This window comes from Labrus mixtus, chromosome 5 (genome assembly GCF_963584025.1).
Source record: "Labrus mixtus chromosome 5, fLabMix1.1, whole genome shotgun sequence".
NCBI lineage: Eukaryota > Metazoa > Chordata > Actinopteri > Labriformes > Labridae > Labrus > Labrus mixtus.
Window position 1 is genome coordinate 16,714,266 of NC_083616.1, and position 25,052 is coordinate 16,739,317.

Sequence of the window (25,052 nt, forward strand, 5' to 3'; positions counted from 1 at the left end):
CTCTGTCTTGACGATGTGAATATAAATGGACTAAAATACAGCATCCCAGGTCCAGGATGTCTTCAATTGGCTTATCTAATTCTGCCTGTGGTTTAAAACCAAAAGTTGTCAAATTTGGTCAATCGAGCCCAATGTTAACTTGCTAGCTTTACTTAAACACGTCAGTACATACACCCAGAGCTTCCTGCTCACAGTAAATACACAGAGCCTTGCATGCAGACATTAACTCAATTTCTCTGACATGCTGCAGACACAGGTGTAGCCCACATGTCAACAAAACTACTCAAACTAAATCAGGTTTCTATATTAGATCAAGACGTTCAAATGAGGTGTAGTTATTTTGAAAGTTGAAACAGCTCTACTGCAGCTACATTCAGGGATGATTTAACAACATCCTGGTGCTCACTGCCAGTCATCTCTCAGTCTGCTTTACTTTGAACTTTGAGTGGTTCAGTTTGTTTACACCTTTCCAACACAATTGGTGAACTATCGTCAGCTTCAGGTTGCTTCAAGTTTGCAGTACTGAAATCCTAAACAAAATTCCATACATGGTAAGTAAATAATCTAACGTATTTTTACACTGACTTTGAAAACTTACAAATGAATTAAGTATATTTTAGATATGATTGCTGTTAAATGAATTGCCCTTGTCTACAGATGCTTACAGCTAGCCTTCAGGTGCTGGGGTCATAACAGTAAAAAAAACAGCATTTGGCTGGATTATACAGATGATGGAAGCATGAGGATGGGTTTTATAATATTTCACCAAACGTATTTTTCACATCATGAACTACTTACTGTAACTGAGTACCATAAGAAAATACTCAAGGGGACATGATTTGCTTTGTTCGCTTTTTGTTTGATCTATAACTTTCTGTATTATCAAAATAAAGCTTAGCTTGTTTTTTTTTGTTTTTTTTTACAACTGCATCATCTGACTCATGCTGTGCCTTTTTAGAGGTGGGAAAAAAATGGATTTATGTAAAATTCAAGATTCTTCGCTTCCAAGTTTTAAAATCGATTCATAACTTCCAAAAGTCTTTTTTTTTTTTGTTTTTTTTTGGGCTAATCAGTCACTCCCTGCTAAGTGCTAGCTAGCTTTTTAAAACCGTAGAATGACACACTGACTGGAGTAGATCCTGAAGTAATTCATAGACTTTGAATCCAGAATCGTTACGAATCGAAAATCGATTCGGAATCAAATCGTGACCCCAAGAATTGAAATCGAACCGTGAGACACCCAAAGATTCCCAGCCCTACTGCCTTTCTTTTAGATAGTGTTTAAACAAAGATAATATTGTGCTGAAGGAAAACCATTTCTACCACTTGATCAGTTTCTCAATCTCCTGGTTTGACGTCACTCACACGTCTATGGGATGTCAGTAAACAGTGAACGAGCATGACAGTTTGTAATTCCCTTGGTTGCACCATAGTACACATTTAGTCTCATTAATACTCCCAGTTATAATAAAGTGACTGTACGCACGAAACCTATACAGTTATAATCAGGAACAATGCAGTAACCACACACACACACACACACACACACACACACACACACACACACACACAGGACTTTAGCCATCACATTAGGCACAGAGAAGAAGTCTATACAGGCAGGAAATGAGGCCGATGTAATGCACTAAATATGCCAGTCATTGCAGCTTTACTCACAGCAGACTTTAGCTGTCTTATTTCCGAAGAGTCCAGGTTTACACAAACATTGCTGATAATTTACTCTAGTCATGGAGCGACAAAATATCACTCCAAAAGAGTGTTGTCATGATTGGTGAAACCAAAGAAGATCAGAGAAAAGGTATCCCTTCAATCTTTTTTTTTTTTTGGCAGATTTGGGTCATTTGATTTGGAAAACAAAGGCTGATATTTAAGTTGCATCATCAGAATTGAGATGTGTGATGAAGATGATGATGAAGATGATTGATGAGGTGCAGTGAAAGTGTTGTAAAATGTATACAACATGGCTGGCCTGCAAATTTCATATAAAGAATCAGATGGTAAAACCTACTGTCCTCCACTTCGTCCCACTTGGGTGCAATTTATTTAAGCAAAAATTAAGAGTTTCTGCTGACATTAAATTATGCATTTAAAGAACTTGCTTATGCTCTAAATGTTCACATCTTTCATGCAATGTTAAGTAATTTTCAGGACAAATTGAAGTAGCCTATTTATTAATTGATATGTTATCATAATAATGGCCGTAACTCAGCCCACACAAGGTTTTTATTTATTTATTTATTTTGCTTTTTGAAACATGGGATTACAAGTCAAAACATCAATGTGGACCGGTGACCTGTTTGTATCTCTGCTGTGGCTGTGTTTTATCATTTATCCATATTAATACGGGCTGTGCGTCTGAAATAAAGCAGTATTTATCTGCGATAAGTTGTTAAAAACCCTCCACAGCAGCAGACTTGTAAAGTGATAATGAAATACAGAGATGTTAGCTAGCTCACGTCCAGTTAGCTGACCAGCTGATTGCACTAGCATCGCAACATCTAAACGTAGACGCTGGCCTTTAACAAACACACAGCCAATAAAGAAGCTCTATTATATGAGCATAATAGGACTAAACGCGCCGTCCTGGACATTGCTAGTATGCGGATAACTTGAGTACAGGTGCTCCTTTAACGCTGCTGTAGCTACAAACTAACCGAGATGTGCTAACTCTCATGCTAGGCCGCTCCAGGGACCAGTGTGTGTCTTTACGTGTATCCGTCAAACACTCACCAGTAAGCAGCGAAATCCTTCGGCTAGAACCGTGAGCCAATGTGTCAGCTACGTGGGCTACTGCGAATATATCCATATGTCACAAACGAGCCATTATTCCGAAAGTGGTCACTGCTGCCTCCCCTTCATCCTGGTGGCCATTTTTTCCTCTAAACACTTGAAATAAACCAGCCAGATCGCAGCGCTGATATTCCTCATAACAGCATCCTCCTCCTCCTCCTCCTCCTCCTCCTCCTCTCACCACATGCGAAAGACAACCCTGACATCTGTTGGATACATGGAAGAAGACACTGTGGATTAAAATCACTGTCCTGTGTTGTAGGTTATCAGGGTGACATTAGATCTCTTGTAATGTTTTTTCATTTGCTTCTCCATGTTTTGATTCACTACTTTTTCTTCTGTTATCTCATAAAAGTCTGATATTGCTGTAGTGGTGCCATTTAAGATTCAAGAGTCAAGATTTTTATTTGTCACATGCTCATACAGATGTGCAGTGAAATGTAAGGACTGTTCCGCAAGGCCATGCAAGAAACACTCAAATTACTAATACACATATATACAGTAAAATAGAAATATAATGTAAAAAAAATAATTATTTGAATGTACAAAAATATAAAATATAGAGTAATGTAAACAGTGTGAAGTGTCAGTGTGTAAAGTGTCCAGGGTCCAGTAAAATAGAATATAATGTGTTTTAATGTCACAGCCTCTATTACAGTTTTGTTCTGAGGCGCCTTAAACGTGGGATCTTTATTCTGTCTTGACTTAGAGAGACATTTGAAAGGAAGACTATAAAAATGGTAGAAAACCTAAACATAGCCTGTTCATTCAGTGATTTTCTCTCATTTCTCATATGAGAGTTTGTCACAAGCTTCACCCTCTACAATCAGAAACCTCTCGTCAAATTCCAACCAGGCTCTGAAAATACCGTCATGGACAAAAACCCTGTCCGGTGGCATCACTGTCACATACTGAAAAGACACAGCCTACTTGGTTTTGAGAGCTTTATGCATTTATGTTTTCTCAAACTAGTTTTTAAATGTATCAACAATCTGGCCCCTGAACCTATCTCCATATATGTTCAAAGACAGGATGGAAACAAGGTAACAAGAAGCACCGTGAATGGAAACTGTAACAAACAACAATGTAGATCTACATTTGGACAATCAGCTTTCTCAATCAAAGGCTGTAAACTCTGTAAACACATTACCACCTGAAATAACATTAATCTCAGACTTAAAATCTTTTACAAAAAAGGTGAAATGCTGGCTGAAAGCAAACCAGAGCTGTACCCACTTTTAAATTGTATCTTAAATCTGTAATTTAAACAGTTTTATAGCATTTGTATTGTCACATTGTTGTTCATGTATTTTAATGTATCCTCATATAGTGTAGTCTCTGATGGTTTACCCAAAGGCCCAACTAGGGACACGAGTTGGAAATTAGCATTAGCATGCAGAACATCAGTTTCATGCTTTGAAACTATGTTAAATTGCATTTTCCCTATCAAATAAATACATTCAAATTTTTTCATGTGTGTATTAACTCTCTCTTTTTTTGCAGAATTATTCTATTTTCAAATGCAAATGAATCATAAAAGATTTGTTTTCCATATGTACATTCCTGTGTGGAAATTGAATTAGTATTGAAGCCACACACAGACTGTGCACGTGATATCTGGAAATTATAAAAGGGAGTTCAGGTACTGTATGTATACATTAAATTACATTACATTAAAACATTAATATGTGAGAATTTGCATAATTACCATTTATTTTAAAGGTAAAAGCCTTTGAATCTCTGTTTGATGGTTTGCATTGAAAAACACTAATAGTCATTTTTTCAAATCTCATCTCAACTTAATTGAGACATGAACATGAAATCAATATTTAATATGGCAAAAACATAAAAAATAAAAAAATACAAACGACAAATAGAACAAAAAGTAAAGCAGTGGATTAAAGCAATGTGGAAGAAAAATATAGCTACTACAAAATGTAACAAATCAATAATTAAAAGTCAGTGAAAAGTAAGTCAAGTCTTTCTCCAGTAGGGGGCACTGGAGTAAACTTCCTGATGCCAGCTCCTGCAGAGATCTTAATCATAATAGGTCCACTGAATGAAACTGTCAGATCAGATATGAAACACTAGGTGGGAGAAGTTCTCTTTGGAGCATCATGTGCAGTAAAGGTGAGTGTGTGGGCGCTGTGGTTTGCTTTGATGAACCACAAACCACAACCACTTCAGGAAGTCAGTGAGAGTGGTGGATGTAACACCTTATGAATCACTTCCTCATTATTTTCACACTGATTCATTACCTTTGAATTATAAAATGAAGTGACATGGTGTCATGGCGGATGATTTTGCATCCATCCCTGTGGAAATAGTGACTCCCGTCCTTTATTTAATCTTCTTTGCAGTTTGTTGGTTTAACGCCGAATCTTATTGTGTTCTTGAATGGGTTCAGCCCTGGGAAGTTTCTGAGTGGGAGGTTCATGATAATTTAACGATCAAACGATTTAAAGCCATGTCAGACCTGAAAATCTTCCTTGCATTTCCAGTTGGTGACATAGATTTTCCAACGGAGCTCAGTCCTGGGTGAAAAGTTCACTGCCGCTGCTTGTGTGAAAGAAATACAGCCAGCTTTGAATCTTAATTTTTAATTTCCTATACACAAATTAAAAACCAACAATATATAGAAATAGCATTAACCTTTAATAGTGTGGGGAACAAGACGTGCTCTTCTTTCAAACTTCTCTCAATAGTTATTTCTTCACTTTTCATGACAAATATTACTCATGTCATGTTAATCGCTTCAATGTGAAATATTGTACATACTTTACATTCCTACATTTATACTTCCATAACCATGATCTGTTTTCTATACCAAAATGTTTTTTCATGAGTAGGACAAGTAGGAATTTGAATTTGAATATTTTTCTTATTCAACACAACCTACTGCAAATGATACCCAATCTCATTCACGTGTTAGAGGGACTTACTTTCCTCCCATGTGCACTATGCATTGTCATGTGCTCAATCCTATAAAGTCCACCTTAAAGGCTGAGCACTGGCCCCTTGCAGACTTCAACGACATCATGCTGCGTGTTTTAAGGTTGAATTCTGGGCTTGCTATGCCTTATTTAGAGATAGGACAGTGGATCGAGTCAGAAAGACAGAGAGAGAGAGAGTAAGGAACGTCATGCGGGAATGGAGCCACAGGTCGGAATTGAACCCCGGCCGCCCACTTAGAGGACTACAGCCTCTGTATAACATTAATTTACTTTAGTGGGAGTCTGGACAATCACGTCCTTTGCATCAGTTCTCATCAGAGTCATCAAAAACCTGGTGATTTGATCGGAAAGCACTAAGCACTCACAAACTTACAAGGAACACACCTCAAAGTTTGTTTGAGTGTGGATATTGAGGTTGGGTATGTTAATGTGAATGCATTTTAAAAGACTGTGGTAATTTCACATATCTGTGAGTGAGGTTGTTGGCTGCCATTGTTCAAATTGGAACAGGGCCCTCCAAAGTTTCTAGAATAAATTAACTAGAATAGTGGGCTGTAGCCCTTGCAGGCTCCCTTTGTGTTGTTCTTTTTCCAATATTTATGCTTTACACAAGTTTAGTTCTTACAATTCTTTGACTTCTGTTGAAAAAAAACATGTTGGTAGTTTTATTAATGTAGTCTTGACTAAGAAGAAGGAAGGTTTATGGGACCAAGATACAAGAAAGAAATGCATTCCCACAACGTGACCCTAAACCAGGGCAGGTCTGAATGTGCTTCAGCTACTCTTGACCAACATTTAGATGTCGGTTGGTGAAAGTTCCCCTACCTTAGATGATTGAGTAAACACATTAAAGGCACAACAATGCATCCAACAACTAGACCCAACTGAACTGGCAACACTTCAAAACTCTCAAACAAGCCCAAACATGAAGCTTACTGTCAGTGAGCAGCATTCAAAGAGGAAACAAAGAGGAGAAAACGAAACCGAACGTGTTTGCAAGGATCTCAATGAGATGATAACCTGTGAAATGTGCAAAGACTTGAGGTAGAATTTCTCATCAGCAGTCAACAATGGTGGCGGTTAACCGTAACACACTTCCTCTACTGTGGTGACTGTATGCAAAATTGAAAAAAACAACATTAAAAATGTTGTTTCCAGTGAAAGAAGAGCTTGACCTATTCACAGTTTCACTTCAATATAAAAGATAAAAAGGAACTACTATGAGGATTTAAGTTATCTCAGCGACTTAAATGAACAAAGGCAATAAATACCTAAAACAATGTATTTATTTTTAACGGTGTGGTCTTATTGAGATATAACAATTCAAGAGTATTTTCAATGTAGGTATTGTTGCCTTTCTTTGAAGATTATTTATCAAACTTGAAATTATTGTTCGTCATTAATCACCTGCCAAAAGTAGTATGAGAGATTCAAATGTGCATAACAAACATAGATTTGATCAACCTTCAGGCATGAAGACATTCATGCACTGTTCAGTTCAATGTCAGTAGTGTTGATTGTTGTGTCTTCTGCTGTCTTTGAAAGATTTCTGAAGCCTATAGCGGGATGGGTTGGATGTCTATATACCACTCTGACTTCATCTGCCTCATAAATAATGACTTTATTCAGCTGAAGAGAATTTGTGAAAAGCATAGTCTAAAAGACCAGTTCTAAATATATCAGATGTCTTGTTGAGTGTTTGGTGATAAGATTGTTTCCACTCTCACAGTATGTTTGTCTGTTGATGTAAAGCTGGAGCCAAGTGAACATAAGCGTAGCTTAGCATAAAGAGTGGAAACAGGTGGAAACAGTTAGCCTTTTCTCTGTCCAAAAAGAACTAACGCCACATCCCAGTCGGCTCTAATTTCATCCATAAAAGTATCATACATTCATTTGTTAATATTGGCTACCACCCAAAGTGTAAGAATAACAAGTTTTTGTTGTACTGTGGGTAAATCATTGCTCCTGGTCAAACATAGTTTTTCACACAGCTCACCGTACAACCGCAACTTACAACACTTTAGTGCATGCATCACTGAATTCCAAAAATCTTGTTTTCAACTAAGAACTGAAAACACTTGAAAAGGTTAAAAGTAAATGTAGCTGAGGTTCATTTTAGTAGATCCTTTGTTTCTCTCTTTCTGTAATGATGGGTGATAAATTGGCTTTTTTTTTGTTCAGTTCTGTGGTTGCACCACAGGATTAAAAAAAATAATATCATTTGATATTAAGAATTATTTAAAAAATACTGTTGGAAAATTCAAATTAGGTAAAAGCTAATGTATTAAAGTGAAATGAGTTATTCTGGAGGTCTTGTCTTGTTCCTGATTCAGTCTCTCTCTGCACATTCAGCTCTGCAGGGCTGTTTTTTTTTCCAGTGGTGCAGCTGTTAGAAAGCCCTATGACGTAAATAAACTAACTGTCAGCACATACAAACACGAGAACTGTGGTCTACTGTGTCTCTTTTGAAATCTTTAAACTGGGACAGCTTGAGATCCTGAGTTTCGATTTCTGCACAAATCGTCTGGCTGGTATTTGGAACAGCATCGGGATCTTCCCACTGCATGCCTGCTTCCTTATTCTCAAGTGTTTTGTTTTTTCTTCTTCTTCTTCTTAGCACTTAAAGGAAATCATCCCCTTGATATGAAGTCAGCCTCTTCTTTCCTGAAAATCACATGGTTGCCCAATGCTTTGTTTATGCTCCCATTTTTGCCTTTCCCTAGTGTGAGAAACATTTCCAGAGAGGGTGGGGGTGTTCTCAGGGTGTGAGCTGTGAGCAGTAAATGCATGCATGGACACGGATACAATGAAGTGCACTGTGGCTATTATTTGGTATTTAGACATGAAGCAACTCTTTTTGTTCATTATATTTAAGCTATAGCAGCAAATCAAAAACACATCTGCAGGTGGTGAATTATCAAACACAATTATCTATGAGTTAGTTCTCCTAGAGACACCTGCTCAAGCCCTGGCCAGTTTCCTGGGAGAAGGAAGATACAGATACAGATAAGACACAGCTGTTATTTCAAACTTCCCATGAAGTCATCTTGAAAGTACAAGCTGTAGTTCCCAGCATGTTATCTACCAGGAACTTCTTCAAAACTTTCGATGTCTGCAACAGAAGAATGCACAACTCGATTTAATTGAAATGCTCTAAAACATTCTGTCTGGACTGTTGACATAATCAAGTGTTCAGGTAGCATCAAATGTTCAAGCCCTGCGGGTGAGTCTCAACTGAATCCGTGTCATGAGTAACTGCAACAGATTAGGATGTCAGAAATAGTGATGCCACAATGAGCCAAGGATATTTAAATAAGCACTCGCTCATGCATTTGATTTTTTCATGTGTGTTTCTAAGATTTTGCTAATTTTCAATTTGAATTTACAAGCTTTGTAGGCATGAATGTAAAGGACAGTGCTGCCAAAGCATCCATAAAATAATGATACAAAAAGCAATAACAGTAATAATCAACAGTAGAGTAATAATAGTAATAGTTAATGATCGTATAATAACGAACTGAATATGAAAGAAAATATTTCAAATAATATTAAATGAACAAATAAACATTGAAGACAGGAATTTTTGTCTGTGTTTATGTATTTATTAGGTGCATGTGTGTGTTTTAGCTAGTTTCATGTGTGTCTCATTAGTGTTTAAAGACTTAGAAAGAAGAAAGATTTAATGCATGCTATGTGAATAATGGAGTAACCACAATTTCACACAAAGCTGCAGCCAAAGTAGTTCTTCTGAACATCAGAGCTTTTTAAAAAAATGTTTGTGCAGGGTACAGTTTAATATCTCAGCATGTCTTACTACAGTGTGGTAAGGGTGGCATATTTTTCTTCCTCTTTCTCTTTGCTAATCTTTTCCAGATAACGTATTTCCACATGCTGTGATACTATGGAAAAACATAATTTACTATTGTTGTTTGCGTGATGAAGAAACCATGAAACTGACGTCACTGAGTAATTTCTCTGTCAGCACATGTCTACTTCTCTTTTAAATGGAAAACCCATTAATCCACTGACTGTCACAGTTTTAATGTGCACTGGGTCAGCGGTATACAAAGTCAAAATACGTTTTATATTATTTTCCCCTTGGAAACATCTAGCTAGCTGCTCCCCCTATTTCCAGTCTGTGCTAAGATAAGCTAAGCTAAGATAAGCTATGCTATAGCTACCCGGTCTTGGCAGTATCTTAATATTTATGAGACAAAGATGTAAAAGTGGTCTGGATCTTCTCACTCAAGTCTCAGACACAGAATAGAATAGAACAGACTTTTTTTTCAGTACAAAGTGAGACATGCCTGTTGAGTTCCTCGACATGTGCTCACCTCCACAGGTGCATCCAATCACTAATTAAGACCCTTTACCTGCTGATGTCAGCATGTGAAGAAGCTAATACACAAGTGCTCATGTGATTTAAAACATCCTGTGGGTGTTATACTTATAAAGTACATCTTACAAATGATCGCACAGATGATCATTTCAAAGTGTTCATAATAATGCAATGTCGGACTAGATTATTTAAGTTTTTCTGATTAACCAATCACAGCTTCTGAAAAAATGTGTCATACCTAGCAACGGGGTCAACCACTAAGATAAAAGCTTCTGTTCATTCCTTGCTTAGAGGTGCTCTGAGAATGTTCCTAAATCACTCATAGGCTAAGACTCCTTACTAGGAATTTTTAAGCTAAGTTAGGAGCTCTCTGAGAGGATGTTTATGAATACGGGCCCAGGACTCTGCTGAGACTGGGAAATTAAATCTGAACCATGAAATAAATAATGCAAAACTAAACCAGAGTAAGTCTTGATAACAAGAAACTGAGGATTTATAGGAAATAGCTCTAATGTATCCTGACAGGTGTAAAACGGTTGCATCACTCTTGGCAAAACTCATCCCCCGAGCCGTAAAAGTTCATCTCTAGTTGTTCAACAGGAACACAGATAGGGATCGGATTCTTGGATGCGTGTATACACATGCACATACACTAACACAAACACTCTGCACACACACTTCAGTACTGCTAGTAGTACATGCCATGAAAAATCCCCAAACCACAATCTGAACAGATCAATCTATGTTTATGAAATGTGCAGCTATCACTAAAATGAAGAAACAGATGCAGATTAGACTTCTTGATGAACAGTTTTTCAGTTTTTACAGTATGTCTCTATAGTCCTATAAAGACGATACATTGGTCTAACAAAAACTTGTGACTTACACTTCAATAGTCCCTTAGCTCTTACTCTGCTGTCAGTGATAAGAAAGCAGTCAGCATTTCACTGATTTGAGTGTGACACTTTCTTTTCAGGGCCTAAAGCTCAACTTAAGTGTGTAAATGTGCTTTTGTTTTATTGCTTCTTTCTTTCAGCTGAAGCTCAGGCTAATTTCTCTACTTACACCTATCACTTGTCTGTAAGAATTTTAAAAGAAAAGTTGCATGTGTTTAACTTTAAGATGTAGATTATTATCATAGACTGTGTAGAAGAGAATGACAAGATGCTTTTAACCGGCATTCCTTCAAACTGAACAGCAGGGGGGCGAACGCCATGGTTGTAAAATTTTATGAGCATGATGTTCCTTTTGTAAATTAGCTCCCTTTGAAGGGCATCATAAATAGGATGCGGTGTGCGCTGGGCTCGCTGCTTGGCATGGCCGAGAGCGTAAGGGGCGCACACAAGCACAAAGCAACAGTGCAAGTTGCTAGGTGAGCAAATATGCACAGTATGTTTCTGACCACTAGTCAGTAGAAATCCCTGGCTCTTCTTATCTAACATAAACGTTTGCTTATTTTATTTTGCTGCAGTAGAAAAGTCTGCATCAACCATTATCACAGACAAGGTGCCGTTGGTCGAGTGGTGAGGGCGCGCACCCCATGTACAGAGGCTGTAGTCCTTGAAGTGGGCGGCCCGGGTTCAAGTCCAACCTGTGGCTCCTTTCCTGCATATCCTTCCCCACTCTCTCTGTCCCGGATTTCTGGCTCTATCCACTGTCCTGTGTCTACAATAAAATGCATAAAAAGCCTCCAAAAAATCTTTTAAAACGACAACATTGTCACAGTCACTTGACATGACGAGAAAACACAGAATCCTTAAGGTTTGGAAATTTGTACAAGTCATTATTTACTGATTCACATTATGAAACATGTAGAACTTGCTGGCTTATTCTTGTGCGAATGAATGAAACATTTCATTGTAAAGTATGCATGACATTTTTGTGTGGAAGTATTTCTGTGCCCCAGATAAAAATCTGCCTCAGGGAAGCTTCTGGGGAGCCAAAAGAGAGAGGGAGTGGAAAGGGAATTGAGCGGGCATGTTTGTGTCCCGTGCCAACTTCACCCTCTAACGATCAGGGTAAACACTTTCTCTTTCATTTTGAGTCCTATAAATATACCAGATAGAGATTCACCTCCTTACAGCAGCATCTTCACTCTCCTTGAGAACCTCGCTGAAGAACCTCGCTGAAACCTGAACTCAAAACCTGTAGAAAACCAGAGACATGGCCTCTCGAATTGCAGCTCTGCTCCTGCTGGGTGTCGTCTGTGTCGGCTTTGTTACAGGTAAGATGCATAATTTCTCTGCATCAGCAGTAAAACAAACAGATGTTTCAGGATGCTTTTTGTGCAGGTGCAAGGTGCAGGGAATTCTTTATTTAAATTTGTAATGATTCAAGCCATGGAGCTACATTATAACGGCTCACTGCAAATGTTGACAAAATTTAATTTTTTTTTTAAAGATGAATGATGAAGGCTAACACAGATATCTCCTACTTCTTCTTGCAGCTGAGATTGCAGTGGATTGCTGTCTGAAGACAACTTCGAAACGCTTTCCGCTGATAATTGTTTCCAGCTACGTCATTCAGGAGGCTGGGCAAGGCTGTGATATAGGAGCCACAGCGTGAGTTGAAACCATATGCAAAATATTAACATTTAGTAATTAGTCAAAGTGCTTCTCTGGTTTATTTGTTCATGCTGTATCCTAATTTTCAACACAGTGAGGTTTCATGAGTGTGAAGTGTATGTAAGCAACCCTGTTTTCAGCAGCCTTAGCTAATTTTTCTGTCTCATATCTGCTTCGTCAGGATTATTACAAAGGCTGGAAGGACACTGTGCATCTCCCACCCTAGCGAGGACACGTGGGTGGGAGATTACATCAAGCATCTGGAACGTAAGCAAAGAAATCAGGTAAAACATCAATCTGAGTGTGTTTGCTTTTTTGAGCTTTGAAAACACTTGATGCACTTTATTACATGAAGGTTGGACTTTGAGATTCTTTAACTTTGCTCTGGCTAATTATTGATGATCTCTTTAGCAGGCATAGAGAAGAAGAGGATTCGGTGAAAAGATGGCTGAAGATCAGAAAGGACCGACTCTAAACTGAGAGCAGAAGACCTGAGTCACAGAAATGACCCCCTTTGCTTTAAAGAAGATCAAAACAGTGATGAGATCAGACATGTGGGATGGTAGAGGACTCAGCTTTTTTGTATGATGGTTTATTGTGAGAGCCAATCAGACAGCAGCTACACTGTAAAGTTCTATATGTGTTTCTATTGATTTGTTGTGATTGTGTAATTTCACCCTTTTGTAAATGTATATTTCCTTTTTCTTATCAGTGTTGTGAATGAAATACTTTGTAGACTTGTGATGACCTGTATGTGTGACAGTGAAACCCTGATCTTTTGTTGTTGATTTTATTTTGAGAGGATCAGGCTTGTATATAAAAATCTGTTTTTTTTAAAGGTTTTAGTGCTGTAGTCGTATTTTGTACAAAACACTGAGATGATTTGTGTTGTTGAAACTATGTTAAGAGCTTTGCTCAAATAAAGTTTGATATCATTCTAAACTTCTTGTTCACATCTTTTATTAAAACCGAAACACATACTGCATCCTCTGCACAGGTTTGTACTGCACATTCTCCAACATTTATGGTCAACCACCAGGTAATCATACAAGCAAACAAAGCACTCCCTGAAGCTTCACTACATCCGCTTCCGACATACAGTCAACGATAAGAACATTAAATCATGAAAAGTATTTAAAAAATACTCAAAATGTATCTCAAATAAAAGCTGACAATAAGTGAATCTCTGCACCAGTGTGAGTATCACTCATTGGTGCTGCTTATCAGCCAAGCGGCTAGGAGAGACTGCAAATGGAGCATGAATGAAGTGTGACTAAAGTGTGCCACCATCTGCTGACCAATCATCTGGAAAAGGGTGTCAAAAACCTGGAAGATACACACAGAGAAAGAAAAAATGCTTACTCTCCTCCTCATGAGTTGTCAAGGTAGTCAAATGCACTACAATTTGGAAAAACAAACAATTCACTACTTCCTTCTATCTCTGGGACCTGTTTTGTTCCAACACTGGTTTGCTAGAGCTAAGGTTGAAAATCTCCTCCGACTTGTTTATTGCTCAGTATCATCTACCTCCCTACCATGCTATGCCATTCCTCCTCAGTGACAGGGTTACTGATATCCTGCAAATTGAGGGTTTTCAACCTGTCGCTGGACTCGACCGACTTCTTAAGAAGTAGCCTATACTGATCAATGCGACTACTCTTTACTCCTTTTACCACACATTTCATCTTTCCTTGATGCCCTCAGGAATTTGATTGATGTCTGCCAGCCACAAGGACAAACCTGGAGCTTCCTTTCCTCTGTCATTCCAACCCTATCCTCCATTGATGCATTCACCTTGCTCATAGCGCTGTTCTCTATTGTTCTAGACCTGGATGATAGGTCCCAACCCAAGTCCCTACAGACTGAGCTACTCCCTACAGACTTCATACAAGCCAAATACTTTTTTTTTTTTTTAAATGCATCTCAGTCTGATCTCATCTTAATCATTAACAGCATTTATAACATCATGTAAGTGCATCAGGGTGATCAGCTGTTCACTGAGCTGAATGCGGGGGAAAGGTGAAAGGCGAGGAAAGGGACACAAGCTGCATTTAAGAAAAAAACAGCCCCAATAACATTTTATAGCATATAGGAAACTTTATATGATGTTTTACGATATGATACGATGATTAATTGTCCCCTTGAGTAAATTTGTGTTGGACTCAATGTGTTGCCAAACATTCAGCTGCTTCCACCATTTAGGATGCCATGAGCAGCCTTTATCACATTCTCCCTATTTAATGTCATCAAAGTCCTTAAGATCACATTTTCTACACTAGGCAGGCACCATGCAGTGTCCTGCATTACTTTTTCATTGAAAGGCCAGCCTAGCAGTCCCTTCATTGTGTTTTCATCACTAAAAGGCCACTTTTGAGCACCCTTTATTAGGTGTGCACATTTTTCAGAGTATAAGAGGACACTTTATCAGTCTTTCCTGTTAATTACTTAAACCTGTTTTCTCCACAGAAAGAGCACCCTCAGGGCACTTTAATATGTTTATATCTATCCGGCTTTAAAAATGTCATTTTTGCCACAGAGCATTGTTTGCTCTCTGAGTTATGTCAGCTCTGATCAGATTTATCAATTAGTCATTTAAGGTTAAGATTGGCCTTTTGTATTCAATGTACTGGAAATCTGACAACAATTACAAATCATCTAAAATCATAAAAAGATACAAGATATGAAAATTAAGATTAATATCTAGCTATGGATGGTTATAAAACCTAACATTAATGGTAATACGCTTTTTCTGAAAGCTGAAACCTCAGAAATGGGAACAGGAACTCCTTTTGACCCAAAACTCTTGACCTTCTCATGACAGGACAGTGTCCCTGAGCTCACAGTCTCTGACTGTCCCAAAGGTCAAAGAACAAGACTCCAAATGTCCAACAGCATCCTGTGGAAATTCCCACAATTCATTATGGGCTTTGTTGCGTTCCACAGCCAACCTAAAATAATAACAAAAGTTCCAGAATATATACAGTTCTATTTACCGGGAAGGATTTGCTGCTGGGGTCTTTATTAAGAAAAACAATGAAAATGCACCAGGACTTAAAAAAAAGAAAAAGAGAATGAAGTTCTTTCTTTCTTACAGTCAAACTTAAATGAAATTATAATTTGTTTAATTTGGTTCGTTCTTGAAAAATTATCTTAAACCAAATGTGGTTTTACTTTTTTTCCATATTAATGTTTCCTTTGAGGTTTGACTAAAAATGCCGGCACTAGTAATAAAAGCTTAAAACACTGTGATGTGTGGTACAATGACTGACTCTCTGTTTGAAGACTTGCTATATAATGATTTAATCAATCATAAACAAAGATAGCAGTGGGATCACTGCTGATGTTAGCTAGTGATTAGAGATTGCTAACTTAACCTGCAACATGCTTCTTCCAAAGTACTGATGATGCAATGACCACATATAACCACTACTAGTTCGTGCTTGTGGGAAAAAGCAGTAAAAGTGCAGAACAGGTGTCAACAGACTATCACTTACAACACTGCAGAGAAACACCTCTGCAGTCTTGAAAATCTATGCTGTTGAATTCAATTGTGCAGGTTAGTAATTAAGAATATTCTCATACAAAATCCCAGTTATTCCATTTTGAATTAATCCTCACTTTGGCTTGGTGTTATTTAAAAACAACATGGATATTTTTTGGAAACCATACATTTTTTTTATTTTCTTCTGGCTCTGGGAACAACAAAAATTGAATCCATGTATCATTTGACTTGAGCAAATATTGTTAGATATCTTGGAGAGTCATGTACTGATATAAAGCCCTTGCCTTAAGCATGATTGTGCTTATCTGTAAATGCATCAAATCCAATATAGCTGCAGAATGAAGCAATAGTGATTTTATAGAGATGATTAAAACTGTTAATATTAACAATAAACTCACACGATTTGTCATCACTTGTAGATGATAAAACAACAGACATGTAGTTTTGCAGTTTCCAATAGCTCCATTGAGCATTTTGATATCTTTCAGCATTGTTTTGGTCTTACTGGTTTTGTTTCATGTATTCTTGTCACGCTGTCATATGTAGTTCAGCAAAACAGCAAACACACAAGAAAATAATATATATATATAAACCTTGAATTGACTTGCCCATACCATTACACTTCAAGTACTCTGACACTTTGAAGTTCACATGTTAGCATATTGGCATATCATTTATGCTATACAAAACAATTATATTAAATACTCTCTACACCGGCCCTCGAGCGATGTAAAACATGTCCTGTCCTGTCACTCCGTGCACACTTGGCTGCAAACTGCTCTCAGACAAGGACCGGTGTCTGGATTTTTCCTCTGAAGGCACTCCTTGTCCATCAGGATCTTTATTTCCTGTAAATGGTTTAGCAGGGAAATTCCATGAGATTCAATTCAGCTGAAAGATATGACTACGTTCCAACTTTGGATTTACAAGAAAAGGAAAGTTTATCTCTAAATGCTTCTAAATTGGCACCGAAGACGTGTGACTGAGCAGAAAGTTAAACATATCTGCTGATGATGCAATAATACATTCTTTTATAATGTAAGTGTTCTGACAGAGTGAAGGTTAAACATGTTTTAAACAAAAGAAACCATAGCTTCAAGTTCCTTTATACAGAAATCGGGGAAAAGAAAGTGGTTGTTTATAGACACTGTAAATGTGGTGGTCTCAGCTTCACCAGAAAACTGTCTTCCAAAGAGACAACATTTAACTTCAGTAGTTTTGTAAAAGTGCAAGTGCTTGTTTTCACTTTAGGTTTTGATTTTTATTCATTTCAGGTGAAAGAGTGTGCTTAAAAAATGTAAAAGAACAAAAAGTTCTTTAATAATTCAAATCTAATGCAAAATGTATTAAAGTGTTAATACTGTAAAATTCTCTGATAGGGCTCAGTATCATTATTATTACTGATGGGCAACACGTAATATCAATGTAAATTTTTGGAATCTGAAATATGCTAGGAATTTAAGATATTATTGTAAAAAATATAGATATGACACCGAGAGTCCCCACTAGAAATTGTCATCTCCAACAACAGTGATAATGGACAAGACAGAATGCTGTGATTATTTTATTAGTCACTTAGAAAAACATTATTTAACCATAACAAAAGTCACCAACCCATTTATTTACTCACAATCCAAAACATGACATTCATTTGACTTCCTAAAAAGGCAAAAACTAGTGAACATCATCTTTGCAGCCATTATGTCTTCTCCAAAGTAAAAAGACGAGAAAGATCATGAAAATGTTTCTTACACTGACTCTTCACAAAACTTCAGAGATACGTTTGCATAATTAAGGGGCGTGGCTAAGTTTACCAAAAGGTTTTTGCCATGAAGCTGTTGCCAGAAGGCTTAAGGCCAATGTATGATCTAATAAAATAACTAACATAAATAATGTAAGAAGATGGGTTTTTTTAAAAGTAAGAAACACTGACTATCTCTTTTAAATACCAAGCCATAGTCACCTGGCTGGGAGTCATGCTGAACCCATAGAAATCAACAAGCTTGAGGATATATCCAGAAATGATGCTACAGGGGTATCATATTTCAATGTACTGAGCTCCTGTACAAGCTGCCATTTTTATGATTTGAGAGCAACCCTAAACTTATTTTGACCTTTCACCCACAAACAGGGTGAAAGGTAAAGTTCGGTTACTATTCAAATCTAGCAGAGAAGCAAGCTCCCACCTGTCACTCAATGTGGCCAAGCATAAGCTTGCATAAGCTAATTACATTGTACGTTGGTGAGATATATAAAGCCTTTTTGTTTGTACCATGCTGTAAACATGTTAGATTCTGCTGTATAGTTGGACATTTAAACCTGGGACTCATTGAGGATTGACTCAATTTTTTAGTGACCTCAAGTGGTCACTTAAGGGACTGCAGTTTTTGATTTTAGCAAGATTTAAACAGGCCAAGAATATTCCAAAATGCTCACAATTTGCACATAAAAACATATTTTTAATGCTTTTCCGCAGGAGAAGGACAAGAACACTACATGGCGCAAGAGTAAAAAAGGGAAATGTCTTATTGGATTGTATTTCAATTGCGCTGCATTGATTGACATGTTAACGCCAGTTAGAGGTTATTTTAGGATTGTGTTTTTCAGAGATTAGAGAAGTGTGACCGAAAGGTGCCATGACCCAAGAGTTTCAGTTACCTTAAAAGAGGTGAGTGAGTTTGAGAAGTGATGGAAATTTAAACAGAAACCTGAAGGGTTACAAGAAGAGGGAGGGGTAGAAGAGGTATTTCTTGATGTATTTGTGCTCTTCAGTGTATGATGGACAACAGCAGAGGGGTGGTGGAGGGGGAGGAGGAGGAGGCTGGTCCAGTAAGAATAAAAGTGAAACAAAGTGGACAGTGTTATATAAGAGCATTCATACAGCTGCAGTCACATCACTTCCTTGGCCACTTTAGGTGCAAATACTGGGAACTGCCTCTTCATCAGCCAATCAGCTTCTAAAGAAACCTCAGAAACCAGACATGGCTCCGTGGGGCGATGCTAAGCTTTTCTTCTGCCTCCTCTTCATCACATGCTGCTGCACAGGTGATTGTGTTTTTTGTTTTTTTTTACTCGCATCATTTAGGGTTTATCATTAAACTCTGTCTTCAACATTTAGCAAATGTTGAAATTAAAGGGAAATTAGGAAACTGTCTTGAGCTAAAAAAATAAAATAAAAAATAAGACCACAGGATGTGATTCCAGTGATGAAATTGTAGACCTGGAATTGCTCCAGATGGAAATAGTAGATTAAAAAGAGGAAATATTTCAATTTCGTAATGTTTGATATTTTAATGCACATCTGTGGTCCTTCCTCAAGGTAAGTTTGTGTTTAATATTAACAGATTGTTCTATTTCTCCTTTATAACCACATATGTAACCATAAGAGCTTAAAAAATACTTACAATACTTTACTTTAACTCTCTGTGATGAAAAAAGATGCTGAAAAAAAGAAGCCTTAGACTAAGATTTCAAAAGGAAGGAACAGAATCAAATTTTAAATGAAAACAGGTCACACATGAAGTCCTTGGCTCACACTTTGTAGTGAGTTAAAGTTTAACTGCGGGAAATCCCTGACAAGCGACAACAGCTGGTGATGCAACTTTTGTGATATCTGTTATGACTCTGCAGTGTGTGTAAGTTGTGATATTTGTGTGACCATGTCAATAGTAGAGGATGTCAGTGAACCCTGAGAAATAACTCTACTGATTTCTCTGAATTTCCTCTTTGGAATCACCTCCAGTGTTTATCTCATAATCCACAAAAATCTGACACTATTTTTATTTTATGATATTGTAGTTTTAGCTGATGCACTGATTTTTTATTGCCATTACTCCAAGAGCTAGATATATTTCAACATTAAGTGGCATGTGTTGGAGGGTTCAAGAAAAGGTGCAGAAATGCTGATTTGTGGCGGCCAAGAAGTAAGAATCAAATGTTTTATTTATTTACACCTAATTAAAACAAGAAGTCATTTACACCTAAATATTTAATGATGAAAAAAAGAAAAGAAGACTTTAGACTTTAGACTTTATTGTCCCCGAGGGGAAATTCTTTTTCACAGCACCGTTACTGTCCAACAGACAGGTCCCACCAAAGAACATTTATACACGAAAAAAAACAGAAAATAGTGTTGTGGTAGTCCTGGACAGATTTGTTGTCGGTGAGCATGGCAATGATGGCTGTGTCGTCTGAGTATTTGAGGTATGTGGTGGTGGGTGACGGGCCGGTGCAGTCGTTGGTGTAGAGTGTGTACAGGAATGGGCTTAATACATATCCTTGTGGTGCTCCGGTGTTGGTGGTTAGTGCAGGTGATGAGGCTGTGCCCACTCGCACAGCTTGCAGCCTGTCACTGAGGAAGTTGTGAATGAGGTGGATCAGGCGGGAGTGGGTGTTGAGCTGGTGTAGTTTCTGGATCATCAGATGCCTTTGAATGGTGTTGAAAGCACTGCTGAAGTCCACGAAGAGGACTCTGAAGTGACCTGGGGAGTCTAGGTGCTGAAGGAGGAGGTGCAGCAGGCAGGCCACAGCGTCCTCTGTGCCCCTCTTTGCCTTGTATGCAAACTGGAGGGGGTCCAGCTGTGGGGCAACAACTGGCAGAATGGTGTTCAGTAATAGTTTACAGTCGGATGTCGGTATATGCTGCTGAAGCAGGCTGCAGCGACTGGCTACCGTCGACGAGAAGCCGGACGAGGGGCCGGTCGAGTGTCCGAGGCCATTGCTTCAGCAGTATGGCATCATTCGCCCTTTACTGCCTTGATGCAGGTGTTTTGCGGGTCCACAGGAACTTCAGGGAGGACATCACTCCACTTGGCAGGGCAAGGGAGCCAGTGCAAGACAACCGGGAGTAGCGCTTTGCTGCATACAGAAGCTTTATATATTGGAAACCGGTTGGTAATTCCCAGCTGCTGTGTGTGGAGGATTAGGGGTGGCCTGATCCCTATGCTCAGTATACTGGATATATTCCTGGCCACTAGCAAAACTTCTTTTACATGTGGCTACATGCACATTTGGGGCATCAAATGCCAACACCAACTTGTTTGAAGTGCTTTGTATTCCGTTAGAATTATTTAATGTTGCATTTTTTTTTAATAAATCAAATTTTGTGATGTAAAAGGTCTGATCAATTTCATTTGCATATCCTCTTCATGATCTGTGAAAACCACATACACATTTTCTAGTAGGAAGTAAAAGGTTTCCTCTTCTATGCATTAGCTAGTGAAAACACATAAGCCAGTGAGCTGTTAATATTTACAAAGCAGAAGCAGGTATGCATATTTGTGACATGTCTACACAGACAAGTATAGTCATTACAGCATGTGACTATCATACTGTAATTGAGTTCATTTTTTGGGAGGACAAAGATTAAAAACATTTGAAGCAGTCTTCTAAAAATAAAAGATCATTTACCAGCTGATCGACAGGGTGATGGAGGGCAGAGGTGGTTTAAAGGGACGCTTCCTTATTCTGCTGCGAATACCTGCACGTCGTCCTCTTTTCCTCGGCCCGAAGCTCCGGTGGGAGATCCACAACAGGTTGCTCAGCAGCGGCCTGTGCTGTCGCAGCGGAGCGCAATGTGCAAAATGTGCTGATTTAATGCTTCCCAAAATGATTTATAATATAATGATATAACAGATGCATGCATTTTATTCACATTTTCAACAACAAAATGAAGGGCCACATTGAGCGCCTGCCTCAAAGGAGCTGTTAAAGATAAATCTTATGTCACCTGATATGTCTTTTGAAGTTCAAAGTATTTAGTTCCTACTTTAAAGCCTCACCGCTTTAATGTTTAATGGGCCGTAAAATGAAATCCTGACACGCCCTATCATTCAACACACACATACCTCAAACACATTAAATCCTTTACAGGTAAATAAGACTTCAGATTTACAGATGACATTTCAGCTGTATTTAAGAGGTTGGTGGTGAATTATGGAGCCCTTTAGTTTAACATGGTGTTTTATTTCACAACGACAAAAATCATGTGAGTGAATCTGGTAATGGCCTTCACCGGGTCATCATCACACACGCTGTAGGCATTAAATGTTACAAAAGTTTGTATTGGCCTTTTTTAGGATTCAGAGCTGTTGTCAGACTTGAACTGCCAAAGATTGACTCTGATTAACATTATGTGGGAATCCAACCTTTAACCTTCCCCCTTCTTTATCCTGCCATTCATATTCTTATTATGTTCCAGTTATTCGACCTTTATCAAAAATGCAGCTGCTTGTCAATGACGTCAGGAAATGACGTCAGTTGCTTGGTGGGCTGACAGCGGTGGCTCAAAATGTGAGAAGCTTGAATCTTGAATTGCCACTGCAACTGTGGCAAGGGCTGAGCCCAGGTTGCAGCATCAGTTGTCAAAGTAGTTTTGGGAGGGATCCATAGGCTGTAAATATTAAGGAGGATGACCAAAGCTTGCCTGCATCATCAGATAGTCCCAGCCTTTGTAAAAACGTGCCACAAGGGAAGAAAACTATTTTTTACATGCTCTTCAAATGCTGAAATTGGGAGAATCCTTTCTCCCAATTTTGCCGAACTCTGTTGTGTTAATTATTAAGCCATGAACACACCAGTCAAGGACTTAACCATTCCAGTCAAGTAGATGGCTGTTTAAATGTAAATGTTCCTCTCCACTGTTGCCATATGTTATAAGTTCTTTCTCATGGTGGATTCATGTTGGGTCTAGGTACATTATAGAATAAAATCACTTGTTACTGAATTGTTTGTTTTATTTTTTCTGTCTTTCAGTGACATTGGCAGAGATACCTGTGGACTGCTGCTTGATGGTTGTCAGAGACAGAACAGTCCCTAAAGCTGCTATTGCAGATATTCGCAAACAGATCAGTGGTCAGGGCTGCTCTATTGATGCCACTATGTAAGTTTATGTGATTTAAAGTTGATGATGTATCTAACCAGAGGATGACTCAACACACTTTGACTATTTTCTAAACCATAAGACTGACCTGGATGATTTTGTTTTTTGTTGCAGTTTGGTGACCAGACGTGGCCATGAGCTATGTGTGGCGCCTAATGTTCAATGGGTTCAAGAAGTGGAGAAGCATGTGGAATCTCTGAAGAACTTCTGCAAGAAAAAGAATTACAAGGTACTTCATTGTAAAATATAGTATACTGCCACGGGCCCTGATGTAGGTCTTGTAAATCTCAAGTTTAAATCTAAATCTCAGTTTGCTCTGTGCTTCAAATATAATTTCGTTTGGTTTGGTATAGTGGTAAATATAGTTTAGTTTTGTATGAAGCAATGATGTAAATATGAACTTTCTAAATCTTTGTGTGTTTACAGGGTCCACGCTGCTTTGGAGTGAAGCCTGAGTAAAAGTGAGAGTGACCTTTGACAGCCAATGAAGAACAAACAGAATGAGAATGGACCACTGAAAGTCTCAGACCGGAAAAGATGGATCCAACCAATAAAGTCATAAATGAATAGAGCTTATAAGCTTATAATTTCTAAAATTACCACAGGTTTTTTTCTCTGTATGGTTGTTGGTTTTCTCTGAGGATACGGGTGCAGCAATAGAAATAAAGATAATCTGAAGGAATTGAATTGTCTTTGAGTTTTCCAAGAATAGTGGAAGAAAAATATGTGAATGATTTTTAGTCTTTTAGCTATCTCTAATCAAATTCCCCACTCTGGAATGGGCAGCTTTTCTGTTGTGTGAATGTTTGGAATGTTGTTCTGTTGTCAAAATAAAGACATTTTTAATACCCTGAACATGTCCTTCTTTGACGACGACATTCTTCACTCCGTCTGCGTTAAAGTGAGCAACTGATCTTTGTTCTTCTGTTTGATTATATTCCTCATCCTCAAAGAGCAAAGGCGCTCTGAGCAGCTGTTAAATAATATTTTGAAAAATCTCCTGTAATCAGGAAAATGAAAAAGACTGGAGGCTAAGGATTAAAATCGGTGCATATATGATAACTCCTGCTGACTGAGGCCCTATAATGTGAACAGTCAGTGAAATATTTAAAAACAAAGTGTAAAGACTGCTACATATTTAAGTTTGGAGTCATTTTGTAAAGCACCAGCTGTTCAAAATCATGTATATTGTTATGTAATTGTAACAGTGTATTTTACTCATGTTAAAAGCCCAAGCTGAATAATGCAAAATGATAATAATTAGATACAGTCAAATTAGTTAAAGATATATTTATCAGATGGTTGATTCCATCACTGATAAGGCAAAGTCTGATGTGAGGTTAACATGAGCTTGCATTAAATACAAGCATGATCTTTAAAGGCTTTTCTGACTGAGCTGAGTTTGAATTAAAGGGACACTTGATTCAAGCAATGATTTAGAAAGGAGAAAGTCGAATCACACAATGTCTTGCCTACTACTGATTTCTGATTAAAACATCAGCAGCACCATCTGGTGGCTGGAGTGCACACCTCTCACAACCAGTTAGTATAAAAACAGCTAGTACTTCACTTTACCATGGTTTCTTTCCTTTAGGTTCCTGTAGTCTGCAGTAAAAATTCAGCTACTAAAGGAAACTTTAGTAGCATGCAACTCACTGCATATAGCTCTACTTTACGCACGCCTTGAGTTTATCATGTTAAATCACTTACGTATAGGCTGAAAAACAAACATGGAGAACAGCGGCTTTGATTGACCAAAAAAAAAGTATCAAATCAAACATCCCTAAAACAATCTCAGACCAGTCTTTAAACACTAATGTCTCAGTTTTGCATCTATGTGCTCGCTGTTTTATGTGAGAGAATGTTTCACAACTTCTCTCTCAGTCCTACCAAAAGTTGTTTTTCCACATCAAGGCATAAGCTTCAGTTTTGTGCACATTCGAGCTGAAGCATCTTAACTTCAGGAGGAAAATGTGTAGTATTTTGTTACCTGAGAAAGTAATTA

General features: G+C 38.0%; 3 protein-coding genes across 4 annotated transcripts in view; 2 read left to right on the forward strand and 1 right to left on the reverse strand.

Moving 5' to 3' along the window:
- wdfy3 (WD repeat and FYVE domain containing 3) overlaps window positions 1-2,949 on the reverse strand; it is a 99,009-nt gene extending 96,060 nt beyond the window's left edge. Inside the window, exon 1 of the mRNA XM_061038170.1 lies at window positions 2,749-2,949. The gene's annotated coding sequence lies outside the window, so the exon portion shown is untranslated. The remainder of the gene's footprint in view (window positions 1-2,748) is intronic.
- A 9,208-nt stretch (window positions 2,950-12,157) lies between these two features.
- Window positions 12,158-13,607, forward strand: ccl19a.2 (chemokine (C-C motif) ligand 19a, tandem duplicate 2). 2 transcript variants are annotated; one of them, XM_061038241.1, is made up of 4 exons: window positions 12,158-12,325; window positions 12,548-12,662; window positions 12,847-12,949; window positions 13,080-13,607. In XM_061038241.1, exons 1-4 carry the CDS (start codon window positions 12,265-12,267, stop codon window positions 13,083-13,085), a joined length of 285 nt encoding a protein of 94 aa, XP_060894224.1. In that variant the 5' UTR covers window positions 12,158-12,264; the 3' UTR covers window positions 13,086-13,607. The 2 variants fall into 2 exon arrangements, with proteins under 2 accessions (XP_060894224.1, XP_060894223.1); XM_061038240.1 differs by having other exon boundaries at window positions 12,159-12,325; window positions 13,077-13,607.
- Window positions 13,608-19,050: 5,443 nt separating this feature from the next.
- ccl19a.1 (chemokine (C-C motif) ligand 19a, tandem duplicate 1) lies at window positions 19,051-23,902 on the forward strand. Its single transcript, XM_061038239.1, has 4 exons — window positions 19,051-19,212; window positions 22,921-23,047; window positions 23,162-23,276; window positions 23,474-23,902. The coding sequence occupies exons 1-4, from the start codon at window positions 19,149-19,151 to the stop codon at window positions 23,504-23,506; spliced, it is 339 nt and encodes a 112-aa protein (XP_060894222.1). The 5' UTR covers window positions 19,051-19,148; the 3' UTR covers window positions 23,507-23,902.
- The last annotated feature ends 1,150 nt before the right edge of the window (window positions 23,903-25,052 follow it).

Excerpts from the sequence above, each read along its gene's own strand:
- ccl19a.2 (XM_061038240.1), top strand. The coding sequence starts at position 12,265 with ATGGCCTCTCGAATTGCAGCTCTGCTCCTGCTGGGTGTCGTCTGTGTC. Across the intron at positions 12,326-12,547 it reads CTGTGTCGGCTTTGTTACAG|CTGAGATTGCAGTGGATTGC; the intron begins GTAAGATGCATA and ends TTCTTCTTGCAG. Across the intron at positions 12,663-12,846 it reads TGTGATATAGGAGCCACAGC|GATTATTACAAAGGCTGGAA; the intron begins GTGAGTTGAAAC and ends CTGCTTCGTCAG.
- ccl19a.1 (XM_061038239.1), top strand. The coding sequence starts at position 19,149 with ATGGCTCCGTGGGGCGATGCTAAGCTTTTCTTCTGCCTCCTCTTCATC. Across the intron at positions 19,213-22,920 it reads CATCACATGCTGCTGCACAG|TGACATTGGCAGAGATACCT; the intron begins GTGATTGTGTTT and ends TCTGTCTTTCAG. Across the intron at positions 23,048-23,161 it reads TGCTCTATTGATGCCACTAT|TTTGGTGACCAGACGTGGCC; the intron begins GTAAGTTTATGT and ends TTTTTGTTGCAG.